The 20,486-nt window shown below is 44.6% G+C and overlaps 1 protein-coding gene across 12 annotated transcripts; it reads right to left on the bottom strand.

Moving 5' to 3' along the window:
• Positions 1-4,040: 4,040 nt before the first annotated feature.
• Positions 4,041-16,776, bottom strand: FANCE (FA complementation group E). 12 transcript variants are annotated; one of them, XR_014790633.1, is made up of 11 exons: positions 16,502-16,776; positions 15,915-16,148; positions 14,156-14,825; positions 13,166-13,210; positions 12,647-12,706; positions 12,140-12,283; positions 10,266-10,410; positions 9,019-9,094; positions 6,770-6,836; positions 6,000-6,374; positions 4,041-5,264 (listed from the first exon to the last, which is right to left on the bottom strand). XR_014790633.1 is itself a non-coding variant. In XM_084853094.1 (11 exons), exons 2-11 carry the CDS (start codon positions 16,136-16,138, stop codon positions 5,160-5,162), a joined length of 1,662 nt encoding a protein of 553 aa, XP_084709220.1. In that variant the 5' UTR covers positions 16,139-16,148; positions 16,502-16,776; the 3' UTR covers positions 4,041-5,159. The 12 variants fall into 12 exon arrangements, 6 of the variants coding, with proteins under 6 accessions (XP_084709220.1, XP_084709222.1, XP_084709223.1 ...); XR_014790634.1 differs by having other exon boundaries at positions 10,287-10,410; XM_084853094.1 differs by having other exon boundaries at positions 6,249-6,374.
• Between the last annotated feature and the right edge of the window lie 3,710 nt (positions 16,777-20,486).

Raw genomic sequence — 20,486 nt, 5'->3', positions numbered from 1 at the left:
TTTGGACTGCTCTGGCCATTGTCTTTGCTGACTCCATATTTTTCTTATACTTTTCTGTTAGAGCTGCAACAGTTAAACGATTAACTGTTACCTCAATTATATAGTATTGATTGATTTAAAAAGGTGCCGATTTAATTTTTATTTGTTTGTTTGTTTCATTTCTATACCGCCCAATAGCCAGTTCACAAAATCTCTGGGCAGTTCACAAAAATTAAAACCAAAAAGCACAGGATAAAACAGGATAAAAGCATTAAAATCACAATATAACCATAGAACCAGAATGAAACCTAGCAGCAATGCAGAGATTTAAAATACAGATTTAAAACACCAAAGCTAAAAGACTAGGCAGCTAAAATGTCTGGGAGAATAAAAAGGTAATCACCTGGGGCTGGAAGGAATACAATGTAGGTGCCAGGTGAACCTCTCTAGGGCGCTCATTCCACAGCCAGGGTGCCACAGCAGAAAAGGTCCTCTTCTGGTAGCCACCCGCCTCACTTCCTTTGGCAGGGGCTCACAGAGAAGGACCGCTGAGGGCAGGTACATATGGGAGGAGGTAATGCTTCAGATAACCTGGCCCCAAGCTGTTAAGGGCTTTGAATGTTAATACCAGCACCTTGAATCAGGCACAGAAATGGACTGGTAGCCAGTGCAGCTGGAAAAGTATGATCTTGTTGGCCAGTCCCTGTTAACAATCTTGCTGCTCTATTTTGGACTAGCTGAAGTTTCCAGACTGTTTTCAAAGGCAGCCGCACGTATAATGCATTGCAGTAATCCAGACCAGAAGTTATCAGAGCGTGGATAACTGTAGCTAGGCTATCTCTGTCCAGATAAGGGCATACTTGGTATACCAGCCTAAGCTGATAAAAAGTGCTCCGTGCCACTGAATTAATCTGTGCCTCAAGTGACAGTTCTGGGTTCAAGAGTGCCCCTAAACTACAAATATGATCCTTTAGGGGAAGTGCAACCCCCTCCAGAACAGGTTGAATATCACCTAGTCGGGCAGACAAACCACCCACTTACCTCCATCTTGTCTGGATTGAGTTTGTTTATTGGCCCTCATCCAGTCCACTACCGTGCCCAGGCACTGATTCAGAAAAGACACTGCCTCTCCTGGGTTTGATGAGAAAGAGAGCTAGAGCTGGGTGTCATCTGCATATTAATGGCACCTCAGCCCACACCTCCGGATAACCTCCCCCAGCAGTTTCATGTAGATGTTGATCAGCATGAGGGATAAAATAGAGCCCTGTGGAACCCCATGGCACAATTGCCATGGCACAGAGCGATAATCCCCCAGCACCACCTTCTGGAATCGGCCATCCAAGCAGGACCAGAACCACTGCAATGCAGTGTCTCCAACCCCCAACCCAGACAACCTATCCAGAAGGATACCATGGTCGATGGTATCGAAAGCCGCTGAGAGGTCCAGGAGAATCAACAAGGTCGCACTCCCCCTGTCCCTCCCCCGGCACAGTTCATTCCACAAGGCGACCCAGGCAGTTTCCATTCCAAAACCAGGCCTGAAGCCTGATTGAAATGGATCTAGATAATCCTTTTCATTCGAGAGTGCCTGGAATTGTCCTGCAACCACCCACTCAAGCACCTTGCCCAGGAAGGGGACATTGGCCACCGGCTTATAGTTGTTAAAGTCCTCCAAGTCCAGGTTAGGCTTTTTCAGGAGTGGCCTAATTACTGCCGCTTTTGAGGTGGCAGGCACCACTCCCTCACTCAAGGAGGAATTTACAACCTCCTGGACCCAGCCAAAGATCCCCTCCTTGTTTGATGTAATAAGCCATGAAGGGCAAGGGTCAAGCACACAAGTGATTGACTAGACTTGGCCAAGCACCTTGTCCGCATCCTTGGACCTCAATAACTGAAACTCATCCAATAAAAGTGGACCAGATGGTGCTCTGGACACCTCTACCAATAGAACTGCATTAATCATGGTGTCCAATTCATGATGAATCTGAGTGACTTTATCTTCAAAGGGCCATGCAAACTCATCACAGTGTGCTACCGAGGGTTCCACAGTCTCTCTCCCTGGTCCAGAATGCAACAGGCCACAAACCACTCGGAAAAGCTCTGCTGGATGACACTGAGAAGATGCAATGTTGGTGGAAAAGAACTGTCTCTTTGCCACCTTCACTGCCATAGAGTACGCTCGATAATGAGCTCTAACCTGTGCTTGATCAGGCTCAGCACAAGTTTTCCTCCACCTGCGTTCTACCAGTCTCCCCTCTTGCTTCATTGCCCTCAGCTTGGGTGTATACCAAGGAGCTGGCCAGGCTGTGCTCAGAGGGAGAGGGAGCTTGGGTGTGATCATGTCAACCGCCCGAGTCATCTCTGCATTCCACAAAGTGACCTGGACTTCAACAGGCACACCAACCATACTAGCAGGCAAATCCCCCAGAGGTCTCTGGAATCCATCAGAAACCATTAGCCTCCAGGGGCGGACCATTTTAATAGGTCCCCCACCTTTGCAGAGGGGAAAGGCTGCTGAGAGTCTAAACCTCAACAGGAAGTGATCTGACCATGACAAGAGAACAGATGTTAATTCCCCCACTTTCAGATCACCATCCTCTTGCCCAGTCAAGAAAACCAGATCAAGTGTGTGTCCTTTTACATGTGTTGGGCTGATGACATGTTGCAACAGCCCCATGGTTGTCACGGTGGCCATGAAGTCCTGAGCCGCCCTGGATACAGCAGCCATGGCATGGAAGTTGAGATCCCCCGGGACCATCACCCTATAGGGGTCCTCCATACCAAGTTCACTCAGGCAGGGATTCTAATGGACAGCAAGGTGGGCAGTACACCGGCAGAATCCCTAATCTGTCCCGGGTACCCAACACAAGGTACAAACACTCAAGATCTGCACTGGAATGAGCAGGAAGCCTAGAGAGGGAGATCAAATTCCTATAGACCACAGCAACCCCGCCTCCCCGACCCTCGAGTCGGTGTTGGTGCTGCACTGAGTACCCAGGAGGGCACAGCTGGGGGACAGTAACCCATCCCATGTCCCCCACCCAGGTCTCAGTAATATATACCAGGTCAGCCCCCTCATCCACACTCAAATCACGGATGAGGAAGATTTTATTTTGGACTGACCTGGCATTCAGCAGCAGCACAACCAGACCCAAAGGCAAGCTGGTAAGGCTGCCAGGATTTAAGTGTGTGTGTGTGTACATGCACACACACTTATAAAAACTGCAGATGGCAAGCATCATCTTAAAAGAGGCATTCTTCCTTCTCTCTCACACTGGAAGCAATGCATCATCTAAGATGATGCCTACTACAGGTATCATACAAAGAGTATGCATCTTGCTTCAGAACTATCGCTTCTATCCATATTCAAATATAATCAGTTTGATGAATCAACTATAATACAAGAATTAGAACACAGTCCTATGCATGTTTAAACAGAAAAAATCCATACTGGCTGAGGCATGCTGGGAATTGTAGGGCTTTTTTCTGTCTCAGCATGCATAGGATTCAGCCCTTGATTGACTAAATGGGCAAACTAAGCATTAATTGAAGATCTATGACTAAATCTCCCAATGTAATTGTCTTCTAATAACAGTTGCCTACCGCAGTTTGGATGGGGGCGGTGGCACAGGGAATCTAATCCTTCCCTTCACACAGCAAGGGGTCCCATTCCAAGCCCAAGGGTCTCAGCTGCTATTGGCTGCAGAGTGGGCTCTATGTTTTCCTTTCCAAGGCTAATAACAGCTCCAAGGCAGCCATCTGGAGGGGAGGGGAGACAGATTAGATATCCTTGAACCACAGCCCTGATCCAAACTGGGGTCTCCTGCAACTACTTTTAGGAGAACAAATGACATTGGAAGATCAAATTATGGATCCACGTAACTCCCTAAGACTTTTATTTAATCAGATGACACACCTACTTTCTTTGTAACCAACCCTCTTTCAAGTGGTATGCAACTTTATTTCTCATTTTGTAGTTATATTTCATTGGCTCTATGTACTGTCCTGTGACCTAGACGTCTAGATCCACACCTGAAAAACAACATTGGTAGAGCTGGGTTGGATGTAACATATCTTGTTTATTAGTATCCACAAAATAATGTCCATCAATTTAGGGTACCCCAAGTTACAGCACTGTGATATCCACCAATATCTAAATTTAGCTTGGGCACATGGAGGGAGCGTCTGGGGGGACATAGCATTGTTTGGTTTCCTGGATCTGTGTTCATAGATAGGGCTCCAAGCTGGGAAGCAGGAAACTGTGCTCCCCTCCCCCTTGTAGCCAGTGCAGACAGAACCATGCCAACTACCTCTCCACGCACACAAAACAGAGTGCAGAATGGGGAAAAGGAGGTGTTCCCAGGGGAGGGGTGGCTGCATTACACTGTTTCCTATGGCCGTCCCAGCCCTCTTCCCTTCCTCTCAGAGACGTCGCTGCTACATGAGCAAAGTCGTCCATCTAGCAGAAATGCAGGGTGGGCTGGAGCCTAGAGGCAAAGATTACCTCTGTGCTGCTCCCACTCTGCATAGAATCACGATAGGATTTTGCCCTAAATCTACTTTTCCCTGTGTAGGCACATGCCCTACTAGCTGTCTCATCTCATGGAAGCAAGGTGCAGCACCCTAGATCTTCCCCAGGCTGACTCCCCCAGTTCCTACTGCAAAAGGGAGGGTCACATTTCAGCCTTCTGCTTTTGCCTACTCTGCTACTCCTCCCCCTGACCTATCAGTCATCTCTTCTCTTAAGCTCCATGTAGCACACGGCCCTTGAGGTAATCCAGACATGTCTGCTGGCCCCAGCAATGGTGTGCCAGGAAGGTTATCACCCTCCACTGCTCACGTTCTCTCATTGGTTATATGTAAGAAATAAAAAATAGTTTATAAAAACAAAACATTAAAATATAAGTAATGCTAAATTACAGCAAAGCAAGACAATGCACACATCTAATCTAAGCCGTGAAAGTGCTCAGACTTCAAGTCATCCAGCTGGCATTTTTGTTAAGTCGTATAGGCCAAGAGAGATAAGCGAAAGAGTTAACTGTTCAAGAGATATAGGTCACATTTGATTCTTCAGCTTCTGAAGCGGTCTCTAGTCATTTCCATCTCATGGTTACCAGCAATGAAGAACAGGGTTGCCTTCCTGCATTCTCCACACAAGGAAAGGCATTCAAGTTCATCTTTCATCTGGAAGTCACTTGTTTTAATGCAACCTGGAGAGACTTCTTTAAGATTGTTTTGTTGAGGTCCAGAGCACAAGATAAGTGATGCTGGTGGGCCAATGTAATCTAAGAAGGAGAACAAAACATAAGCTATCCAGGTCATGCTGGTGCAAACCCATAATCCTTCGTTACATTTACTCAGGCTGATTCTTCCCCATGGCCCATCCCAGTTAGTCTACAATATATGCCAAAGTTGTAGGACAAAGCTTATTTCTTTGTTTCTTTGGATTTATACCTTGCCTTCTAATAGATGGCACTATTTTATCATTCTCACAATCCCTTTGGGCTGTGTTGTTTGTTTTAACATACAGCTTAGCTTACTTCATTTGAGAAGCATATTAAAAGATGAATCTTTTCTTGAATTAATTAACCAAGCACAAGACATGAGCATTCCCACAAGATTTATCATGTGCTAATAAACCTGAAGTAACACCTGGTGATATCATATTCCCTGGAAGCCTCAGGGCAGAGGGAGCAGGGCATAAGTTCCATCTTACTGACCTCTCCAATCAAGCTTCTGACTCAGCTTTATTATTTAACAAAGCGGAAATGGGGGGACACGGACACACGCCACCAACCACAAAATTACTAGAATTTTCAGGAGGGAGCAATAGCACAATATGATGGAACCAATTCTTAGAAGCCCATCCTAAGACCTAAATTTCATTATCAGATCTGAGGAGTACTTGTGTTCAGCCATAGATATGAAAGGGAACTGAGGCTGCTCGGCATTCCTGATGATAATTAAGGTTTCACTCTCAAAAGGAAATCCACATTTATGATACAGAGAAATGAACAAACCACCACAATATGCTTGTTGTTGTTGTTGGTCAGTCGTTCAGTCGTGTCCGACTCTTCGTGACCCCATGGACCATAGCACGCCAGGCCTTCCTGTCCTCCGCTGTCTCCCAGAGCATGCTCAAGTTACGATACATGCTACTATACTTCATATTCATTTCACCAATAGGATGGAATGGATCAGTGGTGGTATACAACAGATTCAGCTGCCATTTTTCTTCCCTCTTCAAGGCTCCTGGTGAAATTACTCACACTGCTTTGGTATTTGGTCAGCAGAGTCAGAACCAGCTTTGCATAATGCACTGATGTGGCCAATTCTTGAGCCATCTGGCAAAGTTTTAGGACCAATGTGTTGAAGAGTTCAGGAGATAATTCCACCTAAAAACAGAAGTAGAGGTGAGGTCAGTGAGGAAATACTTACCCTAAATATTAACTGCACCAGTGTGCACTCCAGTTGCTCAGATAGTCTCAGTGCAAGCTATACTGATGAAAAATCAAATTAGCACCAGGCCAGTAAAACATTGCCTAGGGAGTGACCTGCTTGGACACTAAAGGAAATCAGATCACACAACTAGCTTTGTGTTGAGATGCTGGTCTTGACACGTTCCACTTTTAGCAAGGCCAGCTTCTGTCCATGCTGACAACAAAAGTGTAGTCACCAGAGAACTGGCAGCACACCAGTTTGGAAAGAACAGACTTTAGTCTCCCTGGCTATCCAACCAATAAATTCAATCCAATTGGTAAAGCCCAGGAAGACAAATGTATACAGTCACCTGTCTTCCAAGCAAAGCATGCACAACTGTGAGGAGATCTTCTGACCATGATACCGCTATAATATGGCTGCAAAGTAAGACAAGGGAGAGAGAAATAGAAGAGCAAAATTATATACGGGATAGACTTTGTGCCAGTCACAAAGACTACTCTCTTACCCATGAATTATGTAACAGCCACAAGTGGCTAATAACACTGGCTGCATTTGCATGTAATGCTAAGCCAAAAATGCTGGCTTAAAAAGCCAGGATATGCACAAGCAGAACATGGGTACACACAACCCCCTCGCTCCCCCTGTGCACAAGTAGGAAAACTAATCAGGAAGCAGCAGTTAATCATAGCTTCCTGTTACATGCAAACCAAAAATAGCTTGCACATTAATGGGAAGCTATGGTTAATTGCAGCTTCCTGGTTAGTTTCACTGCTCATGTGAAGGGGTGAGCAAGGGGGCTGTGTGTGCCCATGCACTTCTCATGTATATGCTATCTGATTTAAGTCATGATTCTTGCCTTAGTGCAAGGATGGGCAACCTCTGTCCCACGGAGGTTCCTCATCCAGCCCATAGACACTTGGGCCCCCTCCACAAGCCTCACCCCCTCCCAAAGCCCCCTCCCACTGGGGGCTAATGGGGATTCCATCTTTGCATGCCCCACATTCTCCCCTAAGGGGGAAGGCACAGGGCAGCCAAAGCCACCTGACCAAGGTGGGGACAAGGAGCAACCCTCCACCCTGCACTTTCTTCGGGACGGCTTCAGCATGTGTGGGCTTTCCCCAGTCGGGTACCCAGCTGAAGCACTGGAAGGAGGAGCCCTGCTTGCCTGCTGTCATTCAGCCTGCAGAGGGCTGCGGGGGAGTCATCTGACCCCCCCCCCATTCTAGTTCCCCACCCTGGCTTAGTGCTATGGACAAACACAGCCAATGTCTCAATATAGAAAAAGCCTTACTATGGAGGTGTGATTAGAGAAAATGTGAGACATTAAGGTTGCAACCTTTTTATCAATAAATTGATCAAAAAACATCTGATTAACACTTTTTTAAAAAGTTGTTTTTATTATAAACCTACAGATGGCAGGCACCATCTTAGGTGTTCCCCATTAACTTTCACATAGGGGAGACCGCTTCTTCTAAAATGGCACCTGCTGTGACAAATACATGCTCCATCTAAAAAGGAAGTATGTAATTTTCTTTTAAAATACTGTTTTATTTGTATACAGAATTATGCATATTAATGGATTTAGTAAGGAAAATTCATGTGATTAATCAACGAAGATTTCTTTAATAGGGTGACAGCCTAGATAACAAAGTAAAATAAGATGCAGAACAAGATACTTTTCCAAGAAGTTGGCAACTTTTAGCAGAATTTTTGAGGGGAAAAGAAAGAGTGACTATGTGACATGCAGCAAACAAATATATTATGATTACCAGGACAAGCCTATGCATGTTTAATCTGAAGTAAATCCCACTGAATTCAATGGGGCTTACTTCCAAATGCATAGGAGTGCAGTCTTTACCAAGGATAGGCAACGTGGGACCCATGGGTCTCATGCACACCACACACCTTTCTTGGTGCCTACCAAGGTGCCCCACCCCTCTCACAAAAAAATTAACACATTTTCTTATCGGCAGTTAGGATTGCTGTGAAATAAGTTTCTGTTGGTGCTGAAAATTGTGGCTTCAAAGCACTTATTTAGTGTGTTGGGGCTCAGACTCTTCTGCCTTGCTTTCAGTCTTTTAGGCAACTTACTTGTCCTTTTCCATGCCTGCCATGAAAGCCATTTTGTGGTGGTGCCCAGGACAATTTTTCAAATTGCCAAATGTGCCCACAGCCCCAAAAGGTTGCCTACGTCTGGTCTATACCAACTTACTTAGGAGTAAGCCTCACTGAAATCAGTGGGACTTACTTCTGAGTAAACATATATAGGATTATGCTGTTAGTCATAAGGAAGCATAGAAATCTTCCACGACAGCAGCCTTCCTCGATGTGGTGCCCTCCAGAGGTTTTGGACTTCAGCTCCCATCAGCCCCAGCTAGCACGGCCAATGGTCAGGAATGATAGGAGTTGCAGCCTAAAACATCCGGAGGGCACCAGGTTGGAGAAGGCTGCATTACCGTTTCATATGTCAGAAGGTACCAACTGTGGATTCCAGAGTACCTTGACACCACTTCAGCTCCACAACATCCAGGACTAGAAACCAAATACTCGCTGATTCAATTCAAATATTACATTTCATTTTGCATTAGGAACATTTACCTGAATACCAGCCTCACATATTCAGGCTCCAAACACTCCTCAATTAGTTTGCACACTAACTTCATTTGCTCATGACCTGCAAAGGCAAAGATAGAACATTTCAAGTTTGCATGTGATATAGTTCAAGGGACGTACAAGGACATTGTTATCAAAAGGTAATGATTTATATAGGGCAAAAAAATGCTTATTTGGTCATTTCTTTACCTCATCCTCCTCTAACCTGGCACACTCCAAATATGTAAACTACAACTCCCATCATCTCCACCCAGCATGGCCAAGGGGAGGCTGCTTTAACTAAAGCCCAGAGTCTGGTGATTCACAAGTGACTTGCCTTTTCCTGTCAGTAGTTGGCTTCTTTAAAGATAAAATATGCTGTAGTGCCAGATTACTGAGAACCCATACATGGCTGTCTGGAGAGATGCTGGGAGTTGTAGGACATTTTTCTGTCTAAACATGCATACGATTGTGCCCTAAGAAACTTTGGAACTAGACTGGGCAGAAGGAGAAATTGAGAGGGCCTAGAAATATTTCAATTCCTTTATTAGTAATGGCTTCATTAGTATTTGCTTCATATATCCTTCCATTGTATTCCTTTTTATTTAATCAATCATCCCAATTTTGAATTAGTTACTTCACACTAATTTGACCTTTGTACTGATCAGATTCCTTTATTATTCATATTGCATTGCTCTGGTTATTATGGATTTGCCTTTGTCTCGTACTATTATTTTTCTTTGATGTTTCTATATTGAGTATTTTCTACCAGTAAATCATTTGATTCATTTCAGTTGCAAAAGTGCAAATTCAGACCCCAGATTAAAAACCTCCTACCAGGAATGCTGCTATTCAGGGTTGCAGGCAGGCAGGCAGCCATACCCTTCTTCAAGCTACTATAAGCTATAACAGGGTCAAGCAGGCCAATTCACTCTCTTCCGTTCTCCCAGATTTTCCATTTTTCTTTTCCAGCTGAAACTCAACACTCTGTGGCCCAATGAGCATGCTCAGTCCTCATTGGGCTGCTTCCCCACACTCCCTGTTTTGTTTTGTTTTTTATAATTGTACTTGTGAATATCACAGGGTTCACCCAAGAATGCTGATAGCTCCCTTTTGTTTCACAGTGGCCCTATTTTGGATGCAGCCCTGTCAGCACTCAACCAGTTTGCTATTCGAAAGTTCGCCATTAGAGAGAATGATAGATGTCCCCACTACAAACTGGGCTTTGGGAAAAACAAACTAATACTTCTTACCTGCAGAGCTAATATGCTCACCTTTTCCTGGAGCCTGTATAATTGAAGAAATCAAGGTACAACAGACCGGGCGAGCATATTTGGAGCAGAACATCATGAGGGCAGTTGTGAGAGGCCAGGAGGGTGGCTCAGTCAGCAAGAGAACCTACAGACCAGAAACAACAGAGAGAATGCTGCCTGATACACACTGTCAACAGCCTTGCATATCAAATCTTACCACCAAGGTTATTTAAACACATCTTTTACAGGGATGGTAAAGCCTGTAAAAATCACCATGCAATGACTGCTTTTGCAAGGCAGGCCAGTTGTGTGCACATCTATCTGACTGGTAGGTTTATGCCACCACCTCCCCTTTGTCCCTCTAACGCTGGTTGGGAAGGAAAATCCAGAGTGAAAATCCAGAGCTCTAAGATATGCCTGGAGAGAGGTACCAAATAACTTGACACCCACCCATCCTGTCACCATGGTCAAGGCAGCTAGCTTTCTTCTTATTTCCCCTTAAGCACAAGTATACAGGCACAGGTAGGTAAATCGGAGTGGCATGTAGGAAGAGAAGCCTCCCTTAGGAATGTCAAAACAAAACAAAAACATCACACTCAAACCTCCAGTCCAACTTGAAAGAAGATGTTTATTAAAGGAATATAATAAGAGACAAAAAGGGGAAAGCAGATGGGTACTTGACAAATGGTAAAAACAAATGGTAAAAACTTGCTAACCTACATTAAATGCTTAAAGGTAAAATACCGCACAGCAGTCACCTGCAGAGTTTCAGTATGCACAGCATCTACAGATAGTCAGAGAAATGTGACTAGAATGACCAAAAGACTGCAGGAATCTTAGTTCATTTTTATGGTCTTTAGACTGGGGGCTAAACATCCCAAGTAAACATATGTAGCCAATCCAATGACTGCCATGTGGTCAGGAAAGGCATTCCTAACGCCTTTTGGATCCAGGAGATGGGCTGTGAAGGTGTTAATTAAAAGGAGACAGCTTTGGCTACTTCTGGCAGACTTGATATATCAAAACGTTTCCTGCCTTGCAGATCTGGAAGTCCCAGGAAAGATGTGTGGTATGCTAAGTGGACCATGGATGCCAGCATCCTGATCAAGGATGCTTGTCACCTTAAAGAAATAGACCCTGAAGGGCAGCTCCAGGTAACAAGAGTAACAAAAACTATCTTCAGAGATGCAGAGGCAATTGTAGTTCACCCTAAACTAAGAGCAAAAAAAGGCTAGAAGGAAGAACAGACACCTCTTTCAGGTTGTTTTGCTTTGATACTGGAAATCAATATGGAAATGGGTTTCCCAGACAGAGATCATTGTCCCATCATCTACAGTTCACACCCAGTAGCACAAATAGTTATAGCATAGTATAGCAAAAGATCAGAGAACAGCATGTAATCCATCTCTGATACTGCAGTATCCAACCAACTCATAGTATTTTGAATATTTATGCTCATCGCCTCATAGGAAATTAGGACTAAAATATCCAAATAAACTGGGTCCAGAGTAATCAAATTGACTGCAGGTAGGGAGCAATCCTATGCATGTTTAGACAGAAAAATAGTCCTACAGCTCCCAAGATTCCCCAGCATGTCTGGATGTTACTATAGAGTATAGTAATAATAGCTCAGGGTGGCTTGTGCATTGCCACTGATGAAATTATGCAAATACTGTTGTATTGATATTTTAGTGGTGCTACAGCTTATGACTTGCTCTTTCGCAAACACAACAGAGCAGAGACTAAAATACACAACTGTAATAGATAAAACTCTAAAATCCATAAAGTAATTTTACACCCATCAACCACCACTGATGTTTCTGCCAAAGAGAAAGGATTTTCTTCCTCAGCCAGTGCAGATACTCAATACATACCCGAGGTAGGAAAAGCTTTCCAGCAAGTACTGCTGCATTACTATAACCGAGATCAGGAGAGAGTGCCACTAACCAAGTGCAGAACTGCAGAAGTTCATTCTCTGGGCACTCTGAGAGCTGCAGTAATGAGCACAAATTTTCCAACTAAAGGAGGAAGAGGACACAAACATTACCAAGAGTAATCCATTTCCCAAATATCACCAGTACTGGAACAGCTACAAATGGGATTCAGGTTAGGGTGCAATCCTATGCATGTTTAGACAGAAAAATGTCCTATAACTCTCAGCATGTCCCAGCCAGCATAGAGTTATAGGACATTTTTCTGTCTAAATATGCATAGGATTGCACCCTTAGTTGTCTAGTTTCAGTAAGGTCTTGAAGTCTGGGAATATGCTCTTACTTGGGAGAAAGCCCCATTGAATTAAATGGGACATACTTTCAAATAAACATGCATAGGACTGGGCTGTAAGTCACCTAATGTACATACATTGCTTTCACCCTACTAACCTGGCTTGGAGTACACTCATTCAGAACCTGTAGCTCAAGAGGGGCAGACCCATCAAAATGCTAAAAGTAAAAGGAGAGAAACAGAATACTTTAGAGGTTATAGAGAATAGAGGATGTGATATCAAAAATGAACAAAGAACAGCTGATGTTTTTGTGGGGGTGCTATGTCATTTTAATGTTTTGTTAGCCACTTTTAAGGTATAAAATGGCCCAGTATAAAATAAACCTTTCCTTAAAATAAAATTGCCCCAGCTGCACAGAACCTTCTTCACTATGAGTAATATTGCAGGGGCATCTGTCCCAAGTGGACATTTAATAAGAAATACCAGTGCTTTTTTCTGATGGAACTTACTGGAACTGAGTTCCGGCACCTATTTTAGAGAGACAGAGAGGTGATAGTGTTTGTCCACTATTTTAATGCTCTTCATTACAGTTTAATTGCCATCTACTCCTGAGGAAGTGTAATCCAAGAGTTCTGGTACCTGTTTCTCCAGAAAAAAAGGACTGAGAAATACTTACAATGAACTGCATCTCTAGCAGTTCTTTAAGTTTGGGTACCTGCACCTAAAATGGAGGAGAAAAATCATTTAAATCACTCTGAGACCTGGGCTATATTCCTCAAACTACCCTGAAATAAGAAGTCTGAAGAGAAGCAGTCTGTAAAAAATAAGCAGACGTCAAGTATTTAAGCCTTTTAGAGTAATGCTGATATGATTACTATGTCTCTAGGATAGGAAGCAGCCAGAGGGGGAACAACATAAGGCAGGAGTGGGCTGCATGTGGCCCCTGCAACCCCCCCAGTGCAGTCCCTACCACCAGTTCAGAAGAACGTCCCACAAAATTGTTGAAGAATTAAACAAACAAATGTTATGTTAACAAATCATCTTTATAACTTATGATCAATACATTCTGAGACAACAAACAACTGATAAGCCTTTCTAGAATTTATTTTTTTCTCTTCCCCTACTCCACCTAACCTCTCCTCTCTAACACTCTCTCTCTCTCTCTGCCTTGGAATACTCCTGTCTATCACATGCAGCTCCTCATCAATATTCTAAAAGGCCTAGGCCATGACACTACTGTGGGCTGTGCTATCAACATGACTCAAGGCACACTGTTGATGGAAGGATTGCCCATACCACATCACAATATTTTACACCTCCTCCCCAATATTTTTGGACAATTTATGTCCACATTGTTTATCATGGGTAGAGAGATCTCAGTTGCTTGCTCACCTAAACATATGGAATATTTTCCCAGTTCCCTGCCTACTTCCATAAGCTAAACTAACGCAAAAGATGCCTAGACTCCACAATCTGTTCCTACCACTTCCATGAAGCTTACAATGTACATCCTGGAGATGCAGAACATACCCCAACTCTTCTAGTGGGCATTAAAAGGAGAAAGGATAGCTGCAAGGCCTCACTGGGAAAGAGAACTATGTTCTGTAGATTTGCAGTGCTAGTTCCCCAAGAACACAAGGAAGGGAATATAAGAGTTTGCTCATACCTTGATATGATCAGGAACCTCTGCCGCAGTGTCCCGTTGGGGGCTCTGATTGGCACCTCTCCTTTCTACTGCATCCTCCTTCAGGGAACTTTGACAGACATTGTTGCTTAGACTGTGAACATCTTCATTTCCAAAAACCTCCATCATGACCTCAGTCCCTGTGCTAGTTGTGCCAACTCCCTGCAGTACAGCATGTAGTCCAGGAAGTTCTGTATCCAATTCAACGTCCATTCGGGACCTCTTCCTCTGTCTGTCTTCTTCGGGACCCAAAGGTTCCTCAGCTAGTTTCTTTTTTTTCCTAATTTGAGGCTCAGAGCCAGGAGCATCTCCACCAATCACTAAACCGGGATCTGCCTGTTTAACATACCAGCTTAGTTTTCTTTCTGAACTAGGTTTGCTGCAATGAGGAGCCATTATCTTCTGGCACAGACCTTTCAGCCGCTGCTGACATGCATCTGATAGCAGGGCTGGAGTCAGAGCACTCTTCTCTTGCATCCCTATTTTAAATAAATTTCTCAGTCTTTGCACCCATAGGTCTGGGCTGGGATCTTGTCTAGAGGCCTGAAGTAGACGGTGGAGGCAGTCTTTTGGCACTGCAGACTGTACAGTAAGCAGCAGAGAAAAGAGATTTCTTTGGCACAACACTGGAAGCAGCAGCAGTAATGGTTTTCTGAAATGACCATATGGAAGAAGGGAAGCAGGAATAAGTTTACTTGGATCATCACCAGGGTAAAATGCTGACTCGATAGCAAACATAGACAGTGCAATTCACTGTGCAGAAGACTTCAGGAACTATGTACTATAAGAGACACAGGACTACCAACGTTCCTGTATTGAGTAGTCCCTCTCCCCAACAAGTAGCAGTTTTCCACCATGTTCTGCTGTTGTGTGCTTTCCTGCTGCTTATCATTGGTGGCTGCTGACAGGGGAAGGGAACAGCACACAACAATATGAAGTCATGACATATTAAATTATAAGAACATATGAAGTAGCTTTATACTGAACCAGCCCATGGGTCCATCTACCCTAGCGCAGTCTACTTTGACTGGCAGCAACTTTCCATGGTCTCAGGCAGAGGTCTTTCCCAGCCTTATGAGACGAAGCTTAAAACCATAAAATACAATAACGTAGCATAATATAAAACCATATGTTTAAAACAGAATAAATCAGGTTTTCTGTATGCAAAAGCCTGTGTTCTAGCACTGGGCTGTGGCTTCTCCCTCTAGCATTAGCTCACTTTACAGAGGGAGAAGGCAAGTGACAAACTGATATGGCAATGCCATTTTCAGCAGCAGCCCTGTGTTTTCCGTGAAACATAGTTCTATCTTCAAAGCCCAACTGAAGGTCTCCTGGCTGTATAAAGGGAAGACAGGGATACGGGTTCAAGTCTAGATATGACCTTGCCTGACAGAGCACTGACACAGGATTTATAAAAGTGTGTTCCAGTTCTCACATGATTCAGAATTTGTTTTTGAGGCCAGATTACCAAGAGACCATTAATGGAAGAAAGAAATTGCAGTAGTATTACAGATACTATTCTCAGCAAAAAAGAATACTTATTCTTTAACGGAGACCAGAATTCAGTATGCATATAAAATTATTGATACAAAAACAATTTCATCTATGCACACTATTTTTCACAACCTAAATTGTGCACTAAAATAAATAGGTAAGGCATACATACTTCAACAAAAATAATTATGGCATATGAAAAAGACACTATTCCAAGCTTTTTAAATTAGAAATTTGAGCAACTCACAAAGTGAGGGTCTTCTCAGGCCCTTCAAGCACAGGCTCTTGAGAACACAGCTTATCTGTGAAGATTTGCCAGTTGAAGCCCTGCCTTGCTTCTTCCCCAGATTGGGAACGCTGAAGGGTTCGGAAGGCAGCCAAGGCCCCCCAATGACCGGATATCAGTGAACAGAGGAGGAGACGAGAAGATTGATCAAATCGATGCAGCCAAGGAACAGAGAGTCTATCCATGTTGACAGCACTGTTGATCAAGTTCAATAAACATGCAAATATGAAATGAAGTATACAAAATACATCGATCGTTGAGTGGAAATGTACCAAAACGTTGATCTAGTCTTTTACCATCAATAGCCCTCTTTTAATCCTGGCACAGCTCTTAGAAAATTTCAAGCACTTTATTATAATAATCAAAGTAACCCACAAGGAGCTGATGGAAACAAGAAACACCACAATAGAGGGGCTTCCCCCCACGCTCAGAAACCTCAATTTTGCTATGTCCTGAATCCATCTCTGCTTACGGCAATTTGTAGGAGAAAATATACCACCTGCTGTAGATTTTTTTAAAAGACACACACACACACAGGGAAAACTCACCACAAACGATGCCCCGATTCCACACACCCAAACCCAGGCAAAGGATCAAACTGCACCGCAATTACTGCTGGTGTGAGCAAGCGAAGTCGTATTTGCACGTACGTCCCTCATTCATCTTTGCCGCCAGCCCCGCAGCCTCCCCTCGACAACCCTCTCCGCCTCCGCCTCCTTCTTCCTTCCTTCCTTTCTACCTTCCCGCGCTTATTTTCCTACGAAGCGACAACTTGCAGCAGCCGGCTGACGAGTGGCGGAGCTGGGAAGCGCCCCATTTGTATAGAGATACGAAAGTGTAGAGTCGCCAACCCTGCAATACAGAGATGGAACTTCTCAGTTCCTTCAGTCCCCGTTTCTTTTTTTCGACCCCGAGGCAGAAGTGAGAGTTGCCCATAGAAAGCTATGCACACCCACACCCACGAAAGATAGCACCAAAGACAGTTCCTGCGCTTTCTAATTCTGGTCTTGTTTCGCGAGCAAAATGTGATTCATTCAGTTATTCGCGTTTTTGCAGGACACGACTAGTCATGTCTACTCAGAAGTAAGCGCATTGAGCTCAATGAGACTTACTCACGTGACTGCGGATTGGATTGTAGCCTCACACTTTTTTTTTAAATGTCCCACAAATGCCAATACAGTCCACACGATCTACCAGTGAAGGCTGGTGGGCTGTGAATCCATCTTCTGTTTCAGTCAGAACCAGCCAGAACTCTAAAAGAGCTATCCAAGGTGCTGAACCCTATCCCCAGAATAGGTCCAGCAGCACCCTGGATAGCTTTTTTAGAGTTCTGGCTGGTCCTGACTGAAACCCAGGATGGATCCGCAGCCCCACCGAAATCGGAGCTACCAGCCTCCACTGCTATCTACACCGACCTTCCCCAACCTGGTGCCCTCCAGATGTGTTGGGCTACAACACAACTGGAAGGCACCAGGTTAGGGAAGTCTGATGCACTGGGAGGGAGACAGACAGAGCTTTCTGTTAAGAGTCTCTCTTCCCGCGCCGGGCACAACCATTGACTTGTAATAGTCACACACTGAGAGACATAGGGCTGGATTTCGGTTTCAATATAACTTTTCCAGGGCCTGGAATTAAGAGTTGCCCATGGAAATCGATGGAGAAAACACGATTTTAGAGGAGCCAGTCTCGCTTGCGCAGCTGCACGTCGGCTGACTTCAGCAAAAACAGTCGCTCTTGCTCTTTCTAATGCGGCCTCGGGACTCGAGTGTTATTTCCGGCTTACTAGCACGGGGAGTTTACACGCGATTACATGCACGGGAGCGAAGCGCAAGGCTTCTGCCTGAGTGCAATGGAGCGCTGTCTGTGGGCCTGGAGAAGAGCCAGTTAAGTAAGCTGACCTTTGTTGTTTTATATAGGAGCTTTGGTTAGGGACCCCAAGTAACCTGGTTTCACCTCTAACCAATAGTATCTTGGACTATATTGCCGGTCAGGGGGCGGGGTGTCCAGAGGCGCAGCTACCTCTGCCAAAGTCCAGGGCCCCTCAGATGACCACCCAGACAGTGGCTGGAGACAGGGGCAGTAGCAAACAGGCCCTGTGTCAGGCATTCCAGGGCCCACAGCAGCTGATACTGGTTGCCACAGCATCCCTTCTTCCTTATCCTAGAAACATTTTATAGTGGGGGCAGGTGGCTGTGTATATGGTTACAGATGCTCATTTTATTATTTTTACTTTAAAAACATATTCTCCTTTTCTACAACAAAATGGTGCTTATTCCCAAGTAAATGGGTTTAGCATCAGGGGAGCAGAAGCAAACTTCATTTTATTCCTGGTTTACAGTGCAAAGTGACACGTTCTCAGAATATTTTTTAGTAAGCAGTTTTGTTTTCCTCTAATGGCTCAGGAATGTAGATGCAGTTGTAAAACATGGGAGTGGGAGGTGGGGGCAGAGAAATGTCCTGTGCTTCACAACTACAGTAATGCATCATGGCTGCCTGAAGCACAGCCCTCAAGACCACGGTCCAAGGCCTAAAATAGCTGCATCACTGGAGGTCTTATAAAGCCAGAAGTGTTGGGCTGGGACTCAGGAGACCTGGGTTCCAGCCGCCACTCAGCCATGAAGCTCACTGGGATGACTTTGGGACAGTCACACTCAGCCTAACGTACCTCACTGGATTGTTGTGAGGATAAAGTGGCGAAGAGGATCATGCACATCACCCTGGGCTCCTTAAGGGAAAGGCGGGATGTAACAAACAGACCATTCTCGGCCCCCTACCCTTTCCTACTCCCTCACTTCAGAACAGGTTCTAAGAGCATAAATATCCAGAAGAGGTTTCAGAGCAGCTCTGAAGCCTCCCTCTGTTTCTTGTAACATATTGGTGTTGAGATACAGAAAGTCCTTGGCATCAAAGTCTCTTGCCTGCTGTTGTGGCAGTCAAGCAGATCGTATCAGACAGTCTGTGCCCCCCTCATGCAAGCCCAGGTGCGTCCAGACTAGGGCTGTTATTGTGCAATTGCCTGCCTCATTCATGCAATTTTATAGGGGTCACAGATAACAGCATGTTCCACTCAACATGTCCTGTGTTTTCCCACCAGTTCTTTTTTCTTACATTAAGGAGAAAAAGATGGAATAGCTGCACAGTGCCTTTTGATTTCTAGTGCCAGGAGCCCTCAATCTGAAAGCACCTCCACCTCTGTAGCTGTGGAGGAGATAGTAGGCAGCCATTCACCACAAGGAAAAGGGAAATGCTCAGATGTGAAGGGATGTAATAGCCAAGTGTTCTTGTGCCTTTAATAGCTGAATAGGTGAAGTAATTTCAGCAGGTTCAGCTTTCATTTCTAGCTACACCTGCTGGAATTCCTTCTTCTACACCACCAGAGGCAGGTGGAAGGTAGACTGGGATCTCTACTGGTAGATCTGTGGGTGACTTGCAGTACATTGGCCAATGACCATACTAGTTGTATTGAACTGCAACTTGGATCTTTCCCATCAGGAGGACACCAGGCTGGGGAAAAGTAATGGAGAGCTGAAAATGGCTCCTCAGTATTTACAGCAATGGTGGTCAACCTGACAACTCTCCAGGTGTTTTGGACTACATCTCCCATAATCCCCAACCATTGGGGTTTGTAACATGGCAAATTATGTACCGCTTTGTCTCTGTGCCATCCCTATCACATTGCAGGCTGCATGACACTAGGCCAAGGGCTACAAGTTCCCCACCCCCGCCTTCGAAAAACATGATCTGGACCCAGGTGGTGGTGGTGGGAAGCAGCATCTATTGACCACTTCAGATGGAAGAAATGCACTAAACTTCAGTTAAGAAGTTTACAGAACATCTTTAAATGCTGCCACAAGGACTACTAGCTTGAGGGTTATGTGCTACCCCCAGTACCAGAGGCCGTATGCCTATGTACATCAGTTGCTGGGGAACATGGGCAAGGGTGCGGTTGCACTCATGTCCTGTTTGTGGGTTCCTGGGCGAAAGCTGGTTGGCTACCATGTGAACAGAATGCTGGACTAGATGGACCCTTCATCTGACCCAGCATGGCTCTTCTTATGTTCTTCTTTTCTCAAGACTTTAGGGTGGAAAAGTAGGATATAAATGTTTTCTTTTCAGTCTTCCGGTGAAGGCTAAAGAGTTCTTTGTTGCCATATTATACTAGCAGAACTGTAGCTGGTAAGCATGACCCTAGTCCAAACCATGTTTGCTCAGAAGAAAAATTCTATTAATGTCAATGGCACTTTACTGCCAAGTCTGCATGCTTAGGAATGTTGTTTGGGTAGCACTATCCTTGGCACTCCTGGATTCTTTCTTTGTAGGCCAAGTTGGCAACAGATGCCTAGCACTGTTAAACATTATCCGTCTGCCAGCTCCATGGCTGGAGATTCACATTTCATGGCAAGAAGGAAAACAAGATACTGCAGAAGATAGGAAAAAAGACTCTGAATATATTCAAGTGCATATTGCCACTGTTGTATCATATCATACCTATTTTTAACAAGTCATTGTAAAGAAAAGGAGAGTTCGCATGGC

The sequence above is a fragment of the Heloderma suspectum genome, chromosome 4 (assembly GCF_057233095.1).
Source record: "Heloderma suspectum isolate Gila_16-S chromosome 4, 16-S_ref, whole genome shotgun sequence".
Lineage (NCBI taxonomy): Eukaryota > Metazoa > Chordata > Lepidosauria > Squamata > Helodermatidae > Heloderma > Heloderma suspectum.
The sequence above is the reverse complement of the archived record's forward strand: the minus strand, read 5'-3'. Positions and strand labels throughout refer to the sequence as shown.